This window comes from Peromyscus leucopus, chromosome X (genome assembly GCF_004664715.2).
Source record: "Peromyscus leucopus breed LL Stock chromosome X, UCI_PerLeu_2.1, whole genome shotgun sequence".
Taxonomy (NCBI): Eukaryota; Metazoa; Chordata; class Mammalia; order Rodentia; family Cricetidae; genus Peromyscus; species Peromyscus leucopus.
The window spans coordinates 122,489,596-122,513,642 of NC_051083.1; the positions used below are offsets into that span (position 1 = coordinate 122,489,596).

The 24,047-nt window shown below is 35.0% G+C and overlaps 1 protein-coding gene across 11 annotated transcripts in view; it reads right to left on the minus strand.

The window, feature by feature from the left end:
- Positions 1-901: 901 nt before the first annotated feature.
- Positions 902-24,047, minus strand: part of Atp11c (ATPase phospholipid transporting 11C) — a 199,222-nt gene continuing 176,076 nt past the window's right edge. For 4 of the 11 annotated variants that reach the window (XM_037199084.1, XM_028854235.2, XM_028854234.2 and 1 more), the window contains 6 exons: positions 22,197-22,332; positions 20,198-20,263; positions 17,766-17,869; positions 14,396-14,549; positions 6,837-6,941; positions 902-3,433 (listed from right to left, as the gene is read on the minus strand). In XM_037199084.1, the coding sequence (XP_037054979.1) occupies positions 6,840-6,941; positions 14,396-14,549; positions 17,766-17,869; positions 20,198-20,263; positions 22,197-22,332 (562 nt within the window). In that variant the 3' untranslated portion in view covers positions 902-3,433; positions 6,837-6,839. Of the gene's footprint in view, positions 3,434-6,836; positions 6,942-7,617; positions 7,709-14,210; positions 14,277-14,395; positions 14,550-17,765; positions 17,870-20,197; positions 20,264-22,196; positions 22,333-24,047 lie in introns of those variants that run through there. The other 7 variants (XM_028854236.2, XM_028854241.2, XM_028854242.2 and 4 more) reach the window with 7 other exon arrangements.

The following is a 24,047-nucleotide window of genomic DNA, read 5'->3' on the forward strand; positions in this document are numbered from 1 at the left end:
ATTAACTAGTGTCAGAGCAATAAGCAAGTCTTTAATATAAAAATAACTGTGCTTCCACCTGAGGAGCAAATTACATTTTACAGAACAAGTCTCATTCCCTAACTCATTTGAATTCCATCACACTGGATAAGAGTATTTGAAACTTTAACTCAGATCTTGTTTCTGAATACAGCACATTTCTCACAACAATAAAAAGGAAATATAGACTAAACAGAGTACTAATTGAATTGAAAGGGTACCAAAATGAAGTGGTTGAAGTGCAAAATGCAACACAATCAGATTTAGGTGAAGCAAATGGCTTGACAGCTAAGCACGTTTCCAGAAAGGAGTCTTTCTCAAGGCCTGAGTGTAGCCAGAGCAATATAAGGAGGCATGAAGGGAGATGTGAATATGCACGTCTTTGTACTAATTTCAAGCTATAGTAAAAAACTTCATCTTTGGTCACTTAAGAATCAAAGAGTTTCAATAGGTCAAACATGCAGATCACATAGAATGTACATCACAATCCCTCGAGTGTGTGGGCAGCAGTAAAAGACTACCACGAACATTTAATATGCATTTATTGAGCTGGCTGAGTTTTATATTCTTTTTTTTTTCTGGTGCTAGGGATCAAAACCAAGACTTTGTGCATGCTTAATACACACTGTATCATCACTACATCTTAGCTGGGTCTTTATTTATACAATTATAAAATATGGTCTTAGTAAAAAAAATTCACAAGTTTCATACTCACCTCAAATTATGTACAGCCATAAAACATCAGTTGAATTCATGGAGATGTTGTAGCAACCTTTTGTGAACTGTACATGCAAACAGGAAATTAGAAACTTACTTCCTATCACTAAATTGCATCTATAACATTTTGATATCAAAATGATACTTAAAAAAAGAGGCCCAAATATCAATTATATCATACCAAAGTTTATTGATTACATCAAACGAAAATTTCTGTAATGAAAAAGGCAAGTTGCATTCATAAAAGATGGCATTCACGTTCATTTTAGAAAGCAACAAAGTAGATGTAAAAAATTGCTTAAGTGAAAAATGTAATATTGCAGTTCCATTTTACAAGCTGAAAAATGATTTTATCAACATCTGCATAAAATCTGCACATTTATATACTGCATGTTATTAAAAAATTCCATCACTAAATTATGACTTTTGCAAATTTAGGCTTACATTTATACTGTTGCTGGTGTATATGTAGTAGATATGGAATGAATATTTCTGTTTAAAAGGCAACATCCTCAAACAATAGACAACAGTTTGGAAAATACAATGGACATTTTGATAGTTCAAAAAAAATCATTCGAATTATGGTAATATGGTCCTACTGTTTTCTTATTGACTTCTTGCCCTCTTCTGATATAAGAGTGGTTAGATTATAGTGCTAGGAATACTGGATGGCTCATTTCAAGTTACTTCATCTGATAATCCCATGCTAGCTATGTTTTAGATCATTAATAAAAATCTTTCAAAAAGCAAACCCATGCTCCTCTGATTTGAGCTGCAGTGTACAATGTAATGTGTAACTCAGATATGACTCTAAATACCCCTCACTTGTTTATCTAGATTTCTCTTCACTGCCACATGTCACACATATTCAGTTTTATTTCTACTATCCTGGATATCCTGATTATATCAACTCCTCAATTATTCTGCATTAACTAAGCCTCTCTATTTGGCTCTTATAGTTATTCACAGTCCTTATAGTTCTGATGTAAAATAACAATACAGCAGCAACAACGACAACAAAATAACAAAATAGCAAAGCTTTCCTGGGTTAGATGTTTTAGCTCTTTGGAATAGGCAAAGAATAGAAAGACTGTGCTTTCAGCAGATCACCTCAAATACAGGCTACAAAAGCACACAGCACACCTAAGCTGTAAATGACATTTAACAGAATACTCAAAAATAATACTGATAGACAAGAACAAATTAAATTAATTATGGAATGGTTTCTGGTAACTGAAATTATGACCTTTTTAGAATTTAAGAAATATTACATCTAAACATCAACATAATATATATGGAAGAATCAAATGTGCCATATGGACTATATAAATATACTGGAATAGAATGAACCTAATACTTTCCTAAATCAAGGTACAATATAAACATCAAATAGTACAAGCATGACAGAAAGACAAAAAAAAAAAATGGAAACTGATAGAAAAATATTTTTTCTAAATATCATTTTAACTTAGCTTTCAAATGTGGTCCCTCTATTGAATAAAGACATTTCACACTTACTTCATGTTTTAAGTGAACTTATTAGGGGTTAAAACCTCTTTCCTATCTAGTAGTTTGAGGATTTTACCAAGGTCCACCTCATAGTTTAGAATTAGACTACTTCACTGTCTCAGTTAGCTACAGGAGACAACATTCATGTCCAAAGAGTCATGGCTCTTACAAGCTGAACTGTTTTGGAATGGATCTCTCCCCTACCAAATTGGTAACTTAAAAAAAGTGCTGTATATATACACAAACACAACCTCTTTCAAATAAAAACCGTTAGTAGTTTAAAATAAGCTATTCCTCCTCTCTTTGCCACATAAAATTATAAATTGCCGATGTTAAGAATGGCACTTATTTTTATATATTTAATCCATCTTACCTCATCACCCAGCAAAATTGACATTGGAAATATCTTATTGCTTAACTGTTTTGAGGGGCTACTACCCAAGTGACAAAGTGTTTTATTTTCAAGTTTAAATATATAAGTGGTGTGTAGTTCAGAAGAAAACAAACCAAATAACCTTTTACAACCTTGTTTCTACAATAATACCCAGAATTAACAGTATCGCACAAAGTATTCAAGGTATTTTTTTAGAAAGGATATTAGAGACCAAGACAATTAGCCTATGAATGAACAGAAGATGAACTATTTTGTCTGATGCAGTAATATCATTTAGTTCTTCTGTATTTTCAAGTATTCCGTTTATATTTTGAAAAAAATAAGATAATCATTCAGCAGGAACAAGAAATGTGATACAAACAGCCTATGTCTTTTGTCAGGCAAAAAAGTTAACACTGTTTTAGCAAAATCTGTTCATTTCCATTGCATGGCTTCTACTTTATACTACTATATTTAAATCCATTCACGAAGTCAATGGGTTAAAAGAGCACCCATTTTATAGTTACTTTATTCTATCTAAATCCAGAATTCTAAGTATGCTTACTTTAAACTTTCATATAATTCTTAACTTTGGCCATAATGGCTACTTACAATAACTGTAAATGGTTAGGAGAGTTATTTGGTATTTTAATGGACATTTATTCTGAACCCTACACAAGAGAGTGGTTTTTGTTGCATATTGAGTATCCTGAGTTAATATCTTTTGTAGTTGTTCCTTCATGCTTTCTTTCTTTAGCTGCAACCACAGTCAATATGCTTGTAGGACAACAACATGGGCAGTTCAAGATTCAGATTCTGAAAAGGTTAAAATATAGAGTTACAAAATTTATTTTGGTAACAACATATAACCATCTGTTTAACATTTTCAAAAATAAAGCAAGTAGTAAATTTTGTTATGAGAGTAAAGCAACTGTTTTAACAAAAGTGCCAAGTTTTATTCACATGCAAGAGGGAAAAAAGTGACACAATAACCGGATTTCTAATTTTTTCTTCATCTGTCAGCTGAATAGTTCAGGCTTGCTCTTTGCTTTTGGATTGCTCCAGGGCTCTCCTAGTAGGTTTTCCCACTGGGATTGCTTATTAAGCTGGGAGCTGCTGGAACACTGGATCATGATAGTTTTATCTCTAGCATCTAGTAAAATGCTTGGCATGTAGTAAGATGCTCAGGAATTGAAGGAATGAATTGCTTATTTTTTGATGTGTGAATTATCTTTGAGTATGTATGTATGTGAGTGTACATGCATGTGTGTGTACGAGCATGTAGAGGGCAGAGGTTAACCTCTGGTGTCATGCTTAGGTACCATTCACCCTTTTTATTATTTTGAGACAGGAATTCATTATGTAGCCTTGACTAGCCTTGAGCTCACAGAGATCCACCTACTTTTGCCTCCCAAGTGGTGAGATTAAATGTGTGCAGCCTGACACTCAGCCCTCTCTCTTTTTTTAAGACAGGGTCTTTCAGTGGGACCTGGGCTTGCCAATGAACTATGTTGACTAGGCAGTAAGCTGCAGGAATTCTCTTGCTTTTTCTTCCAAGGAATCCTCTTATTTCTGGCTTCCCAGCATTCGGATTACAAGTGCACCAGCATACCTGGCCTTTTCTGTGACTGCTGGGTCTGGAATTCAGGTTCCTATGCCTGCATACCCACCACTTTACGGCCCCAGCCTCTGGATTTGTGAATTTTGAGATGTTCAGTTTTGGAAATTTTCTGTGAAAATATTCCTTTACTAAAAAATCCACCACCCATAATATCAAAGTTATTTTTTCTTTTTGGTAGATAATTTACTATGATTCAAATGACTCTTCTTTTTCTTATTCATCATCTACTTAAAAGAAAAACCAGAGAAATATCCCTAGTAAATCTGCAGATTCTTCTCTCTCCTCTAAACATCATTTCATGCTGTGATCAGGATGGGGTATAATAGACAACCTGAAGTTATGTGTCAAGAAGAAGGGGTATATATTTGATTCTCTATGATAAAATCAAGCTTTAAAGTTTGTGTAAATGTATTTATTTAGAGTGTATTGTGTGTGCACATGCCATAGTGCATGTGTGGAGGTCAGAGACCAGCCTTCAGGCGTCATTCTCTCCTTCCAACATGTGGGATTGAACTCAGGTGATCAGGCTTGGCAGCAAGCATCTTTATCTGATGAACCATCTTGATGGTCTAAAACTCAAAAAATTTTGAATTACAGTAATGGAAGAAGGTCTTAAAATGGTACTATTTTGTTCCCATTCTGGGACACTTTTCTTATCATAATTGGACTATAAATTCATTAGAATACCCTCAATTTCTATTCATGTTTCCCAGTCTTCAGGTCATAATGACTTTAACCAAAATAAGGTTGCCACTCACCCTGAGAATATGTGAAAGAAATCAGGTCGTCCCCTTATCTAGCAAGGAACAAATTCAGTGGCTGAATTGCCAAATATTTTCCTTGAAGAAGAACTAATGCTATATGAAAATCAATTCCTGGAAGAAATAACTACATTAAAAGTGAAAAACTTTTTAAACTTTTTTTTCAAGACAGGGTTTCTCTGTGTAGTTTTGGTGCCTGTCTTGGATCTCGCTCTGTAGACCAGGCTGGCCTAGAACTCAGAGATCTGCCTGGCTCTGCCTTCCAAGTGCTGGGATTAAAGGATATGCCACCTCTGCCCGGCCTTTTTAAACTTCTTAAGTTCTAGATATTTTAGTTGAGGCCCTGGAGAGGCCAAAAGCAGTAGCAGTGTCTGCTACTCAGCAGAGCCCCCCAACCATAGACCAAGCTAAAGAAAGCAATCCAGGGGGATACAAAATTAAATGCAAATACTATAGCTGAGATGCATCTCATAGCTTACTTAGGACACAGCAATCTGAAACAAAATGGCCAAAGATTTTGAAGGCTACTAAGAAGTAAACTCAATACTAAGAGGAAAAACATGCAGGTGAGTCATTGACTGCAGCAAAAGAAGTATGCTTCCAAAATAACACTGCAGACACAGAATGTGGTGAATGATGAGGTGAAAGAACCAACAGATTCAATCTATTAAAATGGGCTAAGGTAGAATCATAGATTCAAGTACATTGTCCCACAATTTTATTCATATGATCACATTTTTTTTTCCTTTTCTTTTTGGCTTTCTTGAGACAGGGCTTCTCTGTGTAGTTTTGGTGCCTCTCCTGGATCTCGCTCTGTAGACCAGGCTGGCCTCGAATTCACAGAGATCTGCCTGGCTCTGCATCCCAAGTGCTGAGATTAAAGGCATGCGCCACCACTGCCTGGCAATCACAATTTTTTATGTGCGCATAAAAATCAGCCCTGCTATAAACTGTACTGAGTTGCTTGTAGACAAGTTTATAAGTAAATTACTTGGGAATTACTCCAAATTCCCTTCAATGGATAAAATACCTTTCAGGGCTTCGAGTGTCAGAGTCCTCTGAAGTAGGAAATACAGATTGCACATGAAAGAAGTCATTTTGAGTTCTAGGGTCCCTCTCATGGTATATTAATTCCTCTAAAATATTTTTGAGGTAAATAAAACCAATATTATAAAATACATTTTTTTAGAAACATGAACTAGGAAACATTTTGTCAATAAGCATGCATCCCCCTGAATAGCTAGGAAAGATTTTACCTGAGAGCTGAAACATTTAGCTTGAATAAAACTTGACATTAAAAATGTTATAATTAGAAGACTGGATCATTAACATATATTTGGGGATTAGACGTTTACAAGGACATTAAAAGTGTAAACCTACAAACACACAGACACAGCACATGAAGGTACAAACACATTTGATTATCTTCACATAGTTCCCAGAAAAACATGCAATGCTAAACTGACTTGGTATTATACAGATGCAATTTTGGAATATTTGTTTCTCCAAATCATCCTTCTAAGTCAAATTATATTATTTCTAAATCAATATTAAGTATTTTCACATGATGGCACTGCCACAACAATTTGCCCTTCACAAATTAAATATATTGTATTAACATTCAGCTCTGAAAATATCATCATTACGAGTTTCAACAAATTTAAAATATAAATTTCTCCATATTCCAAGCAATGCATCTTTATATTTTTGCAAAGAATAGTATAAAGTTCACCACACCAACAGCAGAGAAAATTTAAAGAGTGATATTTTCATTTTTTCTTTATAATGCTGTTAATCTGTTTCTTTAAAGCCAGCCCACTTGTTTAACACTAGGTACCTGTTACAATATATTAGATTCGTCTGAGAATGTTCGTAAAAGAAGAGGTCTGACTGAAGGTCTGGCGGATAATGAGTCAGATGCCCTTCTACAGCTCTGATTTCTCTGTAATAGTGAGGCAAAGATACTTAAAGCATTTGAAGATAGGTTAACCTACCTGGTGATTAAAAATGTAGGAGAAAAAAGAAATCATTTCCTACAGACTACTTTCCTGGCCCCAAAGTACAAATTATTTTACTACACAGAAAATGCATAACATTCAAATGAATACATTTAAAGGACCAAGAAAGTCTCCAATTGAAACTGTTTTTTTTTTTTTTTTTGTGGTAGAAGTAAATGATATTAGCAGTATGTAGAAAACTTGGGTTTCTGGGATGGCACTGGTAGGTTATATGGTAAGATGAGTCAATATGGCTTGATTAATGAACCTTACCATCCTTTTGGTGAACACCTCTGAGAGTTGTGCTGGTGCTGAGTGTGTCAAAAAGGAGAAATTTGTGCAAAATGCTCTTGTCCTGATGAACAGGCTAGGTCTAACATCATGGCTTCTATATTGCATACCCCATATTACAAACTTATAGTTTAAGTGTTTGAAAATTACTTCCTCTCCAGTAAGATAATTTAGAAGGTGAATAAATGATTAAAAGAAAATGACAAGATATTTTAAGTATCAATAGAAAATATAAAAATGAATCATGAGAAGTAAATTTTTATGAAGAATCAGAAATGGTGTCAGGCAATGAGAATGCAAGCAAGTTGGTACATTAAGAAAGGAAATCACCTTATTCACTCCAAGAGAAACTGTGATTGCTGGAAGTTTGAGAAAGCATGAAGATAGTAGATGTTCCTGAGGAAGGGAGGCGTTTCATTACCTTGTTCACAATTGCACAAAAGGTGGAAAATTGCAGTAGAAAAGAGAGAAATGCAGAAAGCATATAAAAGAAAAAAGAAAGAAAGAAAAGAAAAAGTAAATATTCTCTCAGATGTAAAACATTTAAAAAGAAACCTTAAGAACTGGAAGTAGAAATGACATGTTAGTTTTGAAAACGTTACTTACTAAAGTAAAAGTAGAGTTAGTTAGAAATAATCTATTTTATGTGCCAGCTGCTGTTTTCCTGTATATCAACTTAAATAATTTTGTTAATGGGGATATACTATTTTAAATCAAATAATTCTAATATGCCTCTTACTAAAAAAGGTTAATCTCTAATCAATAATTCACTACCTTATGTTTGTTCAAAATCCATTGGTCAGAGAGCTATGTTCATGTTCCATCACAAATCACTAATGTACCTGCAGTAACTATCTTTCCTATTCAATTGTACAGACACATTATGAAAGAATTGACTGCTCCTTAGGCAGGTACAGGTAAAAGAAAAAAACAACTAACCAAAATCAATATAATGAGAAAACATTTGGTGGTGCAACCATCCTACCATTTGCCTCTGAATTAGTGGTTAATTTCCTTTTTTCTAGCATAGTTTGATCAGTTTCACTATTTTTCTTACATAAGAGACTTCTTTACAAAAGTAGGCTAAATTTTTCTGAAGTAAAGTACACATTTTTCAAACTCAAAAAATTAGAAATTGTAAAAATTTAATTAGAAAATCTAAGTGATTCTTTTTCCTTATCTGAAATCATAACATAATTTGCAGAGTTAGCTCTGGCATTGCCCATGCAAGACAGAAGGTGGGAGGTCAACTATGGATGGGGATGAACTCAACAACTCCGCTAGTCAATATAAGCCAGGTTAGCCAGGTGTGGTGGTACACACTGCAGTCCAAGCACTCAGGAGGCTGAGGCAGGCGGATCACTATGAATTTGACTCTGTTCCCAAAACCAAAAACAACTAAACATCCACCCAAACAATCAGAAGATTACTCTTATCTTTTTACTCATTAAAGAAAATAGGCTTAGGAAAAGAAAGTAGCTCAAGTGATTGTACATATCCAAGAGAGTTTAATAAGCAAACCTTTAAATACAAATACTTCCATTTTTGTGTTTTGATATAACCATACTTCTTCCCATTTATATTTTACTTTAAATGCAGAAGTTGGGGACATGTTGGAAGTATACAAATTACCAGTTGATAAAACTAGAGAAATATTTCAGATTCTCAAAGAAAAAATCTATCTCCTGTTTTGTGGGCAAAAACCCTGCAATAAGATTGACATGATACCATGTCCCCATTCCCAAGCTTAATGTGCAAGCCTATCTATTTAGAGACTGCAACTATAAGCACATTTTGTTGTGTTCAAAAATCTGTATTCAACCTCCAGAGATAAAAGTAGTACAGAAGCAAAAGTTTTAGAGGCCAGTAGATTAGGTGTTTAGAGACTTTATAAAGAAAAAAAAAAGGAAATATGAACATACAGAAAGCAGTAGAAAGCATGACATGAAAGAGTATTCAAAACAATAAAAAACAGAGCTAGCAACTGGTATTGGTAGGGGAGAACAGGTGATGATGAGCTAAAACTGTAAAATGTACACATTCCTTTGCAGTCATCTATAGAGCGTTGAAACCAGCTCAAGTATTGTATGCCAAAGAGGCCAAGGATAAAGGCTTGTCCCAACAACCATGATTTTAGGATTTTTCCATACAATAATATTAGAATGTAATTTTATTTTCAGTAATACATTTTTTCAGGAGTACTGCCTTCTGAATACATGATTGTATATGACACTGTAAGTATTGCAACATGACTCATCATTATTACCATTCATTATTAAAATGATGCTAGATTTTCCAAAATGCATTCTCTGGAAACTTTACTCAGGTAGTTGACATTCTTTCTTTCCCTGTGTTCTCCTCTTCAACGGCTTCATATCTATACATTGGAATATTCCCTTCATATTTTGTGTAGACATCTCACACTAGGCACTGGGATGTTACTGGGTCATTTCCTACTAATCAGATGACTCTTTTCATGTCTAGCAGGCCGTGAAACCTCCTTTTAGATTGAGGCAGATTACATGAGAAAACATATAACGAAAGTTGGAAAATCTTTTTGCTGGAAATGTAAAGTAAAATAGTATTTACTACTTGCCTAGAAGGTACAGGGGTATTTCAATGATTTACATGGAGGCTATTGTGTTTGTATGAGATATAGCTTCTTGAAATACTTCAAATCTTAAACTTTAAAACTCATTTTCAGGTGTTATCTTGCTTCTTCACTGTTCAATGCTCAATGGTAGTTCCATCAAACATTGCCAACAGTATGGTTATAAAGCATTGTCATTTCATAAGCTAAAGAAAAGCTTTACCTTTTTTTGAGACAAGGTTTCTCTGTGGACTTGGCTGTTCTAGAACTCACTGTGTAGTCCAAGCTGGCCTCAAACTCACAGAGATCTGCCTACCTCTGCCTCCCCAGTGTTGAGATTTAATGTGTGTGCCACCACCAACTGATGTAAACTTTACTATCTTTAAAGATGGGGCTTTAGCGCAAAAATTAACATCTTTGCTGAAAATTAAACTGAGAGGTAAATTGTTGAACTATAACCCTTGAATTAAGTGACTTGAGTGAGCTTATTTTCATTGAACAAAGGCAGGAATGCCTGCCTAACATGGCATAAATGCATAGATCAGAGAACAACTTGCAGGAAGGAGTTGGTTCTCTCTTTCCACCATGTGGGTACCACAGATCAAACTCAGGGTCTCGGATTTGGCAACAAATGCCCTTACCCTCTAAGCCATCTCACCAGACCTGTGAGCTTATTTTCAAAGATATATTTTTAAAAATTAAAATTAGAAATTTATCACTTATAATCATTTATAGTTTACTTAGGCTTTTTCATTGATGTGCTTTTGTTTTTTTACATTTTATTTATTCATATTTATGAGTTCTGTCTTCACATACAGTGGAAGAGGAAATCAGATTCCATTATAGGTAGTTGTGAGCCACCACATAGGTGCTGGGATCTCTGAAAGAGCAGCCAAGTGCTCTTCGCTGAGCCATCTCTCCAGCCCTCCTTTTTAAGAGACAGGGTTTCTCTGTGTGTAGCTTTGGCTGTCCTGGAACTTACTCTGTTGACCAAGCTGGCCTTGAACTCATAGAGATCTGCCTGCCTCTGCCTCCTGAGTGCCGGGATTAAAGGTGTACACCACCACTGCCCAACAAATAATATGCTTTTCTTTCTAAGTTTTTCTTGAGTCATATAAATATTCCAAAAGCTATTTTTATCTCCAGCCCATTGGAATTGCATTTATTCTTTGGTAATTTTATATATGAATGTAAGATATTTAGATCACATTCATCTCCCCTTCCAATTCCTCCTACTCTGCATTCTTTATTTTTTTAAGATTTATTTTATGTTTAAGAGTATTTGTATGTTTGTCTATAAGTGGTAAGCATGGATGGCAGCTGTGTAGGTCAGAAGAAGGCATCAGATCCCTTAGAACTGTAGTCACAGATGGCTGTGAGCTACTATGTCTATGTGGACCTGCGTCCTCTGCAAGAACGTGCATTCTTAACTGATGAGCCATTATTCCATGCCCGTGAGCATTATTTATAATGTAAACATCATAACAGATCTTAGCAGTTCTGGGGGCTGCCGTTATTAGCCTTTTTACTGGAGATTTTAGGAGGAAATTACTTCAATCTTGTTATGCTATCAAAAGCCATATAATTGATTTCATTATTATGTTTTTTATCTGCTTACTTACTGAAAGGTTCAAAATGAACATATTTTATAATGTAACTAGAAGGAAAGCTCCAAAAAGCTGGGGGCCATGTTTGATTCATCCCTGAATTATCACCACCTACTCTAGTAGCTAATGAATGTATCAAGGATCCTCAGACAATATAAATTGAATTGATAGGAACCCAAAATAGATGCCTTTATAATTATTAAATATATATTAGCTTCTTTTTCAAACATCATAGAGGCATGTTCACTACCTACTGTTAAGTCTCCTTTTAAAAACATCTTCTAAGACCCACTTGTGGATAGCACTGACAGGCTACTTGCTGCAGACAATTCTAGAGTATGTAGAGAATGTGTAGTATGCTTACTGAAGTTAGGGGCACCTTTTACTCCAGATAGGGATACACATTTCAATTTCACCCTATTACAGAATCTGCTAGGCTCTGAGCATGACCCAATGTAAAGTAATCTTCTGTTTCATGTTAAAGTAAGTCTACCCTCTTGTTTAACAAGGAATACTGAGCAAAATAGGAAATCACTACTCAAGATTTCACACAATCAGTCATTAAACATAAAGACTAATATATTTTATGGAAAATAAGGTATTCATTCTCCTTTATTTAAAAGTTGGTTTCTTCTTGTTTATCAATGGCCAAATGGAATCTGATATGACCTGTGGTTGCCATGATTCTGTTGGCCTGCATTCATATATAGTACCTTCATGCATCTCCCCCCCACCCCGCTTACACACACACACACACACACACACACACACACACACACACACACAAAGATAGTGTAGTTTAGTGCCCACAACTGTTCTGACACATTTGTAACTCTCAAAATCCTACAGAGTCTGAAAAACAATTTAGCATTTCAGACACTGGATATATAGAGAGATGTTCATCAGCAGGTGGTTCAACAAATGTTTACTGGTTCAAAAAGGGTAAGAGCAAATGAATGAATGAATGAATGAATGAATGAATGAATGAATGAATGAATGAATGAAAATGATTATGGAAATTTTCCTGCTTGTTCAAGCATATTTTCATGCCAAGTTATAGCACAGATGCTAGAATTCCCTCCTGTGATAGATATAAACCACGACAGATTTCATGCTGACCCACTGGTAACATTCTATGTTTTCAGTTAAAATTTGGAATCTCCTGTCTACATGGAATAAAAATGCTCTGAGGTATGAATCTATAGCTTCCTAGCAACATCCTCCACTTAATGGTCTATACAAACATCACTGGACATTCCAGCTGGTGTCTCATTTTTAGAGAGGGCCTAAGGAAGATTGGGATGATACATTTGAATTCTGATTTTGAATTCTGATGTTTTTTTTACCCTTAAGAGCATGAAGCTTAGGTGTGAGCCATTTTGCAACATAAGCTCCATTATCCTTTGTCGGATAGTACAGGCATGGGACACTATATCCATTTTAGGTAATGCTGAGTATGGGATCCAGGCCTTTGCTCATACTAGGAAAGTACTTTACCAACTGATCTATATTTTCAGTTCCTGAACTATATTTCTTCTTTCTTTTTCTTTTCTTTCCCTTTGTCTTACTTGAACATTTTTATTTGGCTCCATGAAAATTGCCACTTGAGCCAGTCTGGAAGAAAACTGTTCCATCAATACTACTTTCTATTCTAAAACTAAAAAGCAGGCTGGATGGAGCTAGTCAAAGGCCATTGAAAGGATTAAAAGAGTAAACAAATACACTAAAATTGTGATCCGTGTATCCTGTAAGCCACATAAAAACAGGAAGCTCAGAGCAATTCTGGTCACCTAGCTATATATTTCCCACACACCCCCAGTAACTAAGGATTAAACCTAGGGTCTCATGAATGTTTTCAAAGCTCTACCACTAAAGCTGTATTCATAAGCCCCCTTTAAAATTTTGTTGAAGACTTTTCTACTTTAATAATTTCACATCTTCATGTCTACATGATGTCAGCCAACTGGGTTTCATAATTCAATATGCAGGAAGACCCCTATGATATACCAGTGCTATAGCTCAATTGGTTGATAAATTTGATTAAATACATCAGGTGGTCATGACTAGACTATTTCCCAAAAATATTGCCTAAGAGCTAGTTGATATCAATATGAAAGAAATAGGACTTTATTTTAACAAAGTGAGCAAGTGCTGGCAGGAATATGATATACTTAATTAATCTGCTGGCAAAAATTTGCCAGTGGTTTTTCAGGCAATTCTAACCCTTTGACTTTAAAAGCTTTTAAAGAAATGTTCAAAAGGTATCAGGTATTGTGACAGAGGGAAATAACTTCTCTTTACAGAAATATAATTTAACAGTTAAAAATAAAAACACACTTATAAACTATCATGAATTATTACAAGTGTGTCCCGAAGAGTAAGGATGTTAAAACCACATCCAAGGAATTCTCTTTGGGTGAAATATACTGCTAGGAGACAGGGCTAGAAGCAACACAGAGATTAAGCAGCACTATAATCAAAGAAAGGGGACAGGTTTGAAAGAGGCAAATTAGGATTATCAACTGAAAAAAATCTGCAAACAATCCACAGGGAAATTTCTAAGGTCAAGGCTGAAATGTTGGTGTGGAAATTCCTGATGTGAAAAGTCTGAGATAAATACAAAATAAAGTCTTTTTTTTTCCTTTAAAAATTCCATATGGAGCATATGAGATATTCCATATGGATTGCTAAGAATCACACAGAACACTATTAAGGAATCTACTTACCACCTGCATTGGATAACGAAGTTTTTACTATACTTTTTATGCAGAAGAGGAAATTAAGTGATGAACCTGCAAGGAGGGGTTTAACATGCTGTAACTAATGCAATTCTCTAAGTAAGGTTTTCAGTTCACGGTATAGAGCGAAGCCTCTTCCAAATATTAGACTAAAACATAAACTTAGTTCTTACCCTGGCACTTCTTCTTCGTACATTCTTTACTACTATTAAGAGAATCTCAGGGAAAAGGCTGATAAATATTAGGAGAATTATGGCCAACCATGTGGAAACAGAAGACAGCATTTGAGCAAACACAAAATACATTCTCTGTTGTTTCAAAAAAGGCCTAGAATGGAAAGAAAACACAGAATAGAAAAACAAATCAGTTCCTGTCTTTTGCATTTAAAAGGGATCTTCCTCATACACATTAATAAAAATTATTTTCTCTAAAATATATCAAAAGCAGTAAACAAATTTTATTTACCAAATGTTTAGAAAGAAAAGGGATGTAAATCAGGAGAATTGGAAACAATCATGCAATCAACTATAAAGCTGCCAAATGGTGACTATTTATATGCATTGGAAAATGCCAGAGCTTAAAGACATTTAAGAGAAATGAAGTTCATTTCCATCCTAGTAAGCATTTTATTTCTTCAGCTGTCTTATTTAAAAAAGGAAGGATTTTTTGCTCTACATTCAGAAATCCAGCCTTTTTAATGAATTACCCCAATTACCCCCTTAAAAACTTCAGTAAAAATATAAAAAAGAACTGTACAGTCTACAGTCACTCATAAATGAAAAGAATCTACTTTTCTTGTCTGCAAACATATATTGAATAATAATTTGTGCCCAGGAGATAGAAAGATGATAGACTATTGTTAATAAGACAGTAAGCCTTAGAATCCAGAAAACCAGGAGAATCCTTAATCTGACATTGATTTTATTTCAAATCATCTACTGAACTGTGGAGTTGAGAAACACATCCAATCTCCCTTATCCTCTAAACTGTATACCACAAAATCTCACTATCTAAAGTATTGTTCTAAACTGAGGTGAAGACAGTAACTACTTAAGGTCAGGATGCATATCAGACCATCATAAATAGAACTCTAGGTTGATAACTACTTGGTTCTATTTATTAGATCATTGATCATGTATCACACTTCATGAACTAGTTTCTTCTCTGACCTGTGTACATGCAGTAACCCACATTCATTCTCTCTCTCTCTCTCTCTCTCTCTCTCTCTCTCTCTCTCTCTCTCTCTCTCTCTCTCTCTCTCTCTCTCTCTCACACACACACACACACACACACACACACACACACACCACATAATAAATTTTTAAAGTCTTAAAAAAGGAGAGTTTCAATGTCTCTGTAAAACATGTCCAGAACAATTAGCTGTAATTCAGCTAGAGTTTTATATAATTTCTAGTCACATTTTGTTGGTTGCTTTATAATTTTAAGCTCATGTGTAGCTTAACCTGAACAATTCTACTTAAGCACAGAACTTGAAGTAACAAAATAAAACAAAGATTTGGTCTTCCTTTATCTATGTGATATATGTGCAAGAGCCCTAGTGGGTACCTGAAGCTATGATTAGTGCCTTCCCTTGACAGTTTCCAATAATACCCATAATAAGATTAATTTATAGAGCATGCACGAAAAGACAATAATGAAATAAAATAAGCATAATAAAGACACCAGCATCATTACTCTTGTACTTTCTTGACCCAAAATAAGGGTCAGTTGAATACAAGCATTGTGATACCATGACAGCTAACCTGAAAGTGAGATAGATACTAAGCAATTTATGGGTAGGTGGTATATATGGCTTGAGTACACGGGGCAAAGGGATGATTCATATCTCTTACAGGACAGAGTTGGGTAGTGTGCAATTTTATCACACTACTGAATACTGCATTTAAAATTTATGAATTGCCTATTTCTAGGGGGTTTCATATGATTTATTAGTCTATGACTCACTGAGAACAATCCAAACCCTCAAGTTACACCATAAATTAGAGAAGACTATTGTACTTCATTTTCAGTAGGTATCACTTAATGAATGTAAGTAAGTGTGACAAAGTCTTTTAAATGACTTAATGAGGAAAAGTCTGTATGAAGGTTCAAAATTGTTTAGGTTCTAGAAACATTTTATTATTGTGGAAATTTGTCTAACTTTTGAATGTTCATTACAGAGTCACAGAATTATAGTATTCTGGGTAGACAACTACATACTGCATTTAGTTAATCAAGTTTGGTTTGGTTGTATTATACTAAAGAAAACAAGTTTTTTTTTCAGTTTTGTTTGCTGTTCTTAATCATTAACTACAGACGTGCCATATGTGCTATAATTACACTTTTTATAAGTGATTCAGTGTGTGTGTGTGTGTGTGTGTGTGTGTGTGTGTGTGTGTGTGTGTGTATGTGTATGTGTATGGTTGTTTTATTTTGAGACAAGTTCTCACTATGTAGCCCTTACTGGTCTGGAACTCACTACACATGTCTCTACCTCCCCAATTCTGACATTAAAGGTGTGTTCTGCTACACTTGATCATATTATTAAAAGATTTTTATCATAAATAGCTTTTCAAAGAAGAAACTTTCCCCGCTTTCGGGTGTGTGTGTGAAGGGTGATACAGGTTCTCTTGTATCCCAGCATGGCACCAAACTCAATATGTAACTCAGGATGACCTTGAACTTCTGGTGATCCTGCCTCTCCTACAAATACTGAAGGAAAATGCTATCATTTAAGTGATAATAGGGTCTAAAACAGTGGTTTTCAACCTTCCTAGTGGCGTGAACCTTTAATACAGTTCCTCATGTTGTGGTGACCCCAACCATAAAATTACTTTGTTGCTACTTCATAACTGTAATTTTGCTACTGTCATGAGCTGTACTGTAAATATCTGATATGTGACCCCTCAAAGGGGTTGTGCCCCACACATTGAGAACCACTGGTCTAAATGGACAATAATGTATGTTTTAGCCAATGTTATCTGGTTGAAATGTCATAGGACGAGCATTTCTATTGGAAATCACATTCATTGTCAGGCTACTAATTGTTTTATTTCACAGAGAGTTGATAATATATCTATAAATTTAAGTATTTGGGCAGAGGCTATACAAATATTGAATGAATATTTGAATTCAATCTCTGAATTGAATGAATGGACTAATAACATACTTATATTTGAAAATTTACCTAAAAGTAGCATCATTACAAGGTGTTAAGTAACTTCTAGTTCATTTATATTAAAGATTAGCCATTGCCGGGGCGGTGGTGGCGCACGCCTTTAATCCCAGCACTCGGGAGGCAGAGGCAGGTGGATCTCTGTGAGTTCGAGGCCAGCCTGGTCTCCAAAGTGAGTTACAGGAAAGGCACAAAGTTACACAGAGAAACCCTGTCTCGAAAAACCAAGAAAAAAAAAGATTAGCCATCTTATATATCAGATATAGTCAAAACTTTAAAAGTATGTTTTACATAAAAAGTAGACATATATATATATGTATATATATATATAGCTATTTAATATTGCTCACATATGTATAGCTGCTTACCAAATAATTCCTCCCCAGAAGAATGAGAAAAAAACATAAAAGGCTAGAGAACCCCAAATCACAAAGTGATTTATCCATGTCCAGAATCGGGTATCCAAGGCGAGCTGAAATGACATGACACAATCATTTTTTTGACAAGCACAAAAATACTAGGTAATACATTATGATATCTGATGATTTATACAGATACAATAGTTATGGGAGGATTTAGCCTTAGCCATGGCTTTAGAAGGGGATGTAGCTGAAAGAGCAGAAGCTAGGCTTTTCAAAGGACTAAAGTAAGAATGCTGAGCGCTGCCCTGAGGTCTCTAAATTCCACAGTACAGGCATGGAAGTGTAGTTGAGTCAAGCAATTTGTAGGTAGAGGGCTATAGACGTCTCAGTAATGAGTGACAGGTGACGAATGAAGCAACGGTAATAACTAGGAGGCCAAAGTCCCACGTGGAGTTACTTGCTCAAGGACACACAGCTATGAAATAGCTAGCCTGAGATGACTTGTAGTATTTATTTAAAATCCTACAAAAAATGCTGGCAAGATGGTTTGGTAGGTAAGGTGCTTACTTGGCAAGCCTGAAAACTTAAGTTAATCACCATTACCAAACAGTGACCTCTGACCTCCACAGGAATGCCTTGGAATAGAAATACACACACACACACACACACACACACACACACACACACACACACACACACACAGAGAGAGTAAAGTTCTATGATATTACTGAATTAGCAGATGAATGACGGTGAATAATGAAAATATTAGAACAAACATATAAAGAAAACAGAAGTCCTATGACAATGATATCTCTGAATTCTGATTCAATCTAAGACTCTATGTGAAATATTACTAGAAGAATCAGATGAATTTGATTATGTTTTCAAGTATGAAAGTCCCAATTCATGAGTCTTGAGGACAGCATTCATCAAGGTTTTATAGCATTATTACATGGCTGCATATCAATGACAATGATTTTGCCAAAATTACATTTCTTCTGTTGCATTGATATATTTTTGTTTGTTTTTGAGACCGAGTCTTTCACTCAGTCTGGCCTGCAACTCACTATGTAGGCCAGACTGGCCTTGAACTCTTGGTGATCCTCTTGCCTCAGTCTCCCAAATACAGGAATTACAGATACAAACAATCATGCCTATCCCTGTCACACACCTTTATATACTTCCTTAACAAACATATAGGCAAATTTCAGTAATTAATAGAGCTTATAAAATTGTATTACCACCAAGCTCTTTTGCATACATGTCTTCTATACAGACATTTATTTAAGTGTTTTAAGCATTAAAATTCTTTTAGAGCCAGCCAGGGATCCTTAAATAGATGACTTTTTTTTTTAAAGATTCAAGTTTTTTGGTTTTTTGTTTTTGTTTTTTGAGACAGGGTTTCTCCATGTAGTTTTGGTGCCTGCCCTGGATCTCGCTCTGTAGACCAGGCTGGCCTTGAACTCACAGAGATCTGCCTAGCTCTGCCTCTTAAGTGCTGAGATTAAAGGCATGCACCACCGCTGCCCAGCAGATTCAAGTTTTTTTAATTAAAAAATGATTTAAGGGCTGGAGAGATGGCTCAGTGGTTTTAGAGCACTGGCTGCTCTTCTAGAGGACCCAGGTTCAATTCCTATCTCCCACATGGCAGCGCGCAGGGGTCTCTAACTCTAGTCTGAAGGAGATCATTGCCTTCTGGTATGCAGATACCAAAGAGGGAATTGGATGCCCTGCAGCTGATATTACAGGCACTTGTGAACCTTGCAGCATGGGTGCTAGGAACAGAACTCCAATCCTCTACAAAACTAAGCAAGTGCTCTGTTGAGCAATCTCTTCAGCCCTATGATACAAGTTCTCAACATGGAAATAGTATACGTATATATTCACAAACTTTCAGCCTGTTTATATGTAATTTAGTATAATGCCTTAAAAACAACAGTTAACTTTTTCTTTGCAAGTGGGTATCAATTGCATTTAGCTTCTTGGTTAGGGGTGGGAATATATGCCCACTTCCCCTTCTGGCTTCCAACACAGTGTTTTTGAGTTTTTGTTTTGTTTGCCTGTTTGTTTTCTAAAAAGAGAGAGAAAGAAAGGGCATGGAGATAAGTGGGTAGGGAGGATCTGAGAGGAATTAGAGAAGGGGAAAAGCGTAATCAGAATAAATTAAATGAAAAAATTTTCCAAAAGTTAAAAAAAAACAGTCCAGTGATTAAGAAGGAATATGTTTCCAAAAAGTATGGTGTCTGAATTTCTTAACACCAAAACAAAATAGCATAGAACATGTACTAGAAAAAATGATAAATAGTATATAAATGCTAAAACCCTTAGCATCAAATATTTTTTAGTAAGCATTCAGATAAGGGCTTGGGTAACATACAGTAACACAAAGATTAAAAGAAAAAGCTTATACAAAATATATTTGAATAAATAAATCTAACCTTCAGAGTTACAGTGAATACTAAGACTGTAAAAACAATGGTTCCAAATGTCCAGTTTCCATATATCTGAAAAACATTAAACAATTACATGTATCATAAATACATAAGCCTGTTGAAGAAAAAAAAAGTCAGGTTTAATCCTGCATGTAACTGCCAAAGATCTTTTTATGAATTATTTGAGAAAATAGTTGGTTAATAAGATTAAGCCACAATACTATATTTTCATGGATAGATATACCACACCTGTGGTTGGCTGGGTTCATTACCATGCAGCATCAAACAGGGAGTTCATGGGTTTGATAAAGGAAGAGGGAAAAAAATACTATTCCACTAGAAGCACCATTCATCAAAATAAGACATCTGGATGACTCATGTCACTAATGAGTTTGATATGTTTTTTGTCCTACAATATAAGGAAGTTCTTATATAAACACAAATGGACTCACATTTTAAAAAGTGAGTCTAATTATTACTATATCTGTTAGCATGTGCACACCAAAGAGAAGCAGTACCACTTATAAATCCAAACGATGGCAATGAATGGCACATATGCTTACCAAACGCTGTCAAGATCTGAATGCATAACATTGAAACAGAAAATGAGATGTAAAACGTTTTTAAAAAATAAAAACAAAATAAGGTTACTAGAAGAAAAAAGGATTCAACCAATCATACATGGGTTTAGCTGCTGATAAAAATTCTTATTCTTATGTAATTTTAGCAAACACTTAAAAAGGATGGTGACATACACAATAAAATCTTAATTTGGACTTCATGACATCAAAATGCATAATGAATCAGAAACAGGCTGGGCCAATGATTCTTATATACTACCTGGAATGTTGGCTAAACCCATGAATGTCAGTCAACATAAAGCAAATTTGAAGCAATTACTAGCCAGTTATATACAATTTTTGTGTGAAAAACTAAAAAGTAAAAGTCTCAAAACTACTCATAGGTGAAGGATCTGAGGAGTCATAAAACTGAACCTCTACTTACTAGAAGACAAAAGCTGACTTGGAAAGCTAATGAGACTTTCCCAAGGATGCCTAAGATTTAGCAGGACCTTCTGTGGCAAGTGCTAGGTATATACATTCTAAGGTCACTTAATACTTTTTAATAGTTACATTCTTATTAATAATTAGAAAGGATTCATACTAAACTAACTTGTTAGTCCAAATTAGGAAGGCCTGACTATGGTATCTAATTTCAAAGTATCATTCAAATTCGTTGAGCTTATACTTTTGTAAGAGGTGTTAGTTGTGTAGGTTTAAGACATATTATATGCAGTAAATTATTTTTGAAAATTAGCTTTTTGCCTCATATTTATGATAAGTAAGAATGACCATAAAAGAAGAGTACCAAACATGGCAAAAGAGAATACAGTGAAAGCAACATGCAAGGCACAAGTTTCAGTTTCCCAGTGTGTGGCTGAAGGAGGATGGACACTTTGTCCCACATGAATATTTCTTTCCTGGAGTATGGGTAGGCCAAAATCATTCCAGTGTAGCTGCTCACTGATATTGTCACTTTCTCAGGAGGCACTAACAGAACCAACATAGCATTTTTAAAAAAAACACTGCACTCCCACTTTAAAATGAAAGAAAAGATTTCCCTCTTTACATATTTGTCTAACACTACAAAGACACAGTAGTTACCCTCTTCAACTCCAAACATGGAAGGCTACTAACTATGAAATAGAAATGCTGAGGGCCATGCTGTGTAGTAACAGAGGAAAAATCTTTCTTCCTATTACAACACACAGGTATAAAAAAAAGTCCCAAGAACTCGATTCACTTTCTAAAAACTATAAACAAATTAAGATTCTAGAGGTTTTGCTTAAGCTCTCTTCCTAAATACAGACACAAAAGTAATTTTCTTACTCCAGTACTTCCTTTATGTTATAGACCTAGTGTTAAGAAAAATAATTTGCAAAATGATTACTGTAAAAGTGTGTGACAAATGCAGTACCTATGGGAAAAATACATGTTCCTTTTACCTTTCCATTGCCTTCTAAGGATGTAGTCTGAAAAAGGAAATAAGTTCCAAAGAAGAATACTGTCCCTTCAAAGGCAGCCAGAAATGTCCAATATAAGAAGGGCCCCAACTGTAACATAGCATTGCCAGTAATTTTCCTATGAAGAAATGAAGAGAAAAATTAATGAATCTCTGTAAGCTGCTGAGTTAGATACAAGGAAATACCAAAGATGGGCAGTAATCTGACCTTGTTATAATGAAGGGGCTGCCCATCATGATGGACAGGAAGATTTTTTTAAATTAAGAGATAGACTGACCAAAGTTAGATCTTCATGGAATCACTACCTGACCAAGAGACTGAAATAAACTGCAAAATATTGCTAAAATTTTGGTCAAGCAACAGGATAAAATAACATCAATAACAATTATTTATAAAACAGTATAAACTGAGTTAAGATTGATCATCTGTCCATCTACATACCTATAACTTTATACATGTATATATAAATTAAATCAGTATACACACACACACACACACACATGTGCACACACATACACACATAGGCAGAGAGAGAAAAGCAGAGAGAGAGTGTAAAAACTAGGTATCATTATTCTCATTTGTGAATAAATCTCAGAAAGGTATAACACACTGGGGAATCTTTCAAAGCTAGTAATGTATAAAAAGACAAATACCGCCGGGCGGTGGTGGCGCACGCCTTTAATCCCAGCACTCGGGAGGCAGACGCAGGCGGATCTGTGAGTTTGAGGCCAGCCTGGGCTACCAAGTGAGTTCCAGGAAAGGCGCAAAGCTACACAGAGAAACCCTGTCTCGAAAAACCAAAAAAAAAAAAAAAAAAGACAAATACCATACGTTCTCACTCTTATGGAAGCCAGAGTTGACCACATAGAATTAGAGTTGCATAGAGGTTGCTAGAGACAAGGAAGGTAAGGAGGATAATGAGAATGGGAATGAGTTTCCAAAATACTGTTAAAGAATGAGAGGTAGTTGTAATGTGGTTTAGTACAGTAAGATAACCACAGTTTATCAGTATAGACACTTCAAAATAAGCCGAAGAGTTTGAAGTTCATCAGCACGGAGAAATGATGGTATCTGAGAACATGTAAATGTTAACTGCTCTGATTCTTATTATTACACATTGTAAACATGTATTAAACTATAATACCATAATGCATAATCAAAAATATTATAAGCTAATAAATACTCATGCCTGACTTAGATCCACATTCTGATTTTACTACTATTATGTATAACCTGAACATCAGCGTATTTTTAATTATCAATTTTACTTATAAAAGTAATTATACATTACTAGCTTTGAAAGATTCTCAGTTAATTAAGAGTGGAGTTTGGGAACCATTATGTTATAGCTTTCTGAGATTTATTATTTGAAAATGAGAGTAATGACACCTAGTTTTTGCACTCTCATTTCTCCCTCTTCCTCAAGTGATTCTAATGTACAGAAATTCACTCAGTAAGAGACAGAGCTAATATACAGTGCTGCATTGAATTAACTTCAAACATATATTCTTTTAGCTGGGTCTTATGGAACACACCTTTAATCCTAGCAGAAGCAGGCAGATCTCTGAGGCCAGTGTGGTCTACATAGTGAGTTTTAGGACCGTTAGAGCTACATAGTGAGACTCTGTCTTAAACAAACAAAAACAGTAACAAAAACGATATGTTCTAAACAATGCTACCAAGCTTTCCAGCTATATTTGTTCATATATTTCTTTCAATTTCTTACTGGAAATGTAACCTATTTTAAGTAGGTCTTAGTTTTCCATCAAATCAAATCATATGCTAGAGGCTATACAATGATGTCCTGATAAATAGCAGGTAGACAGATTAAAA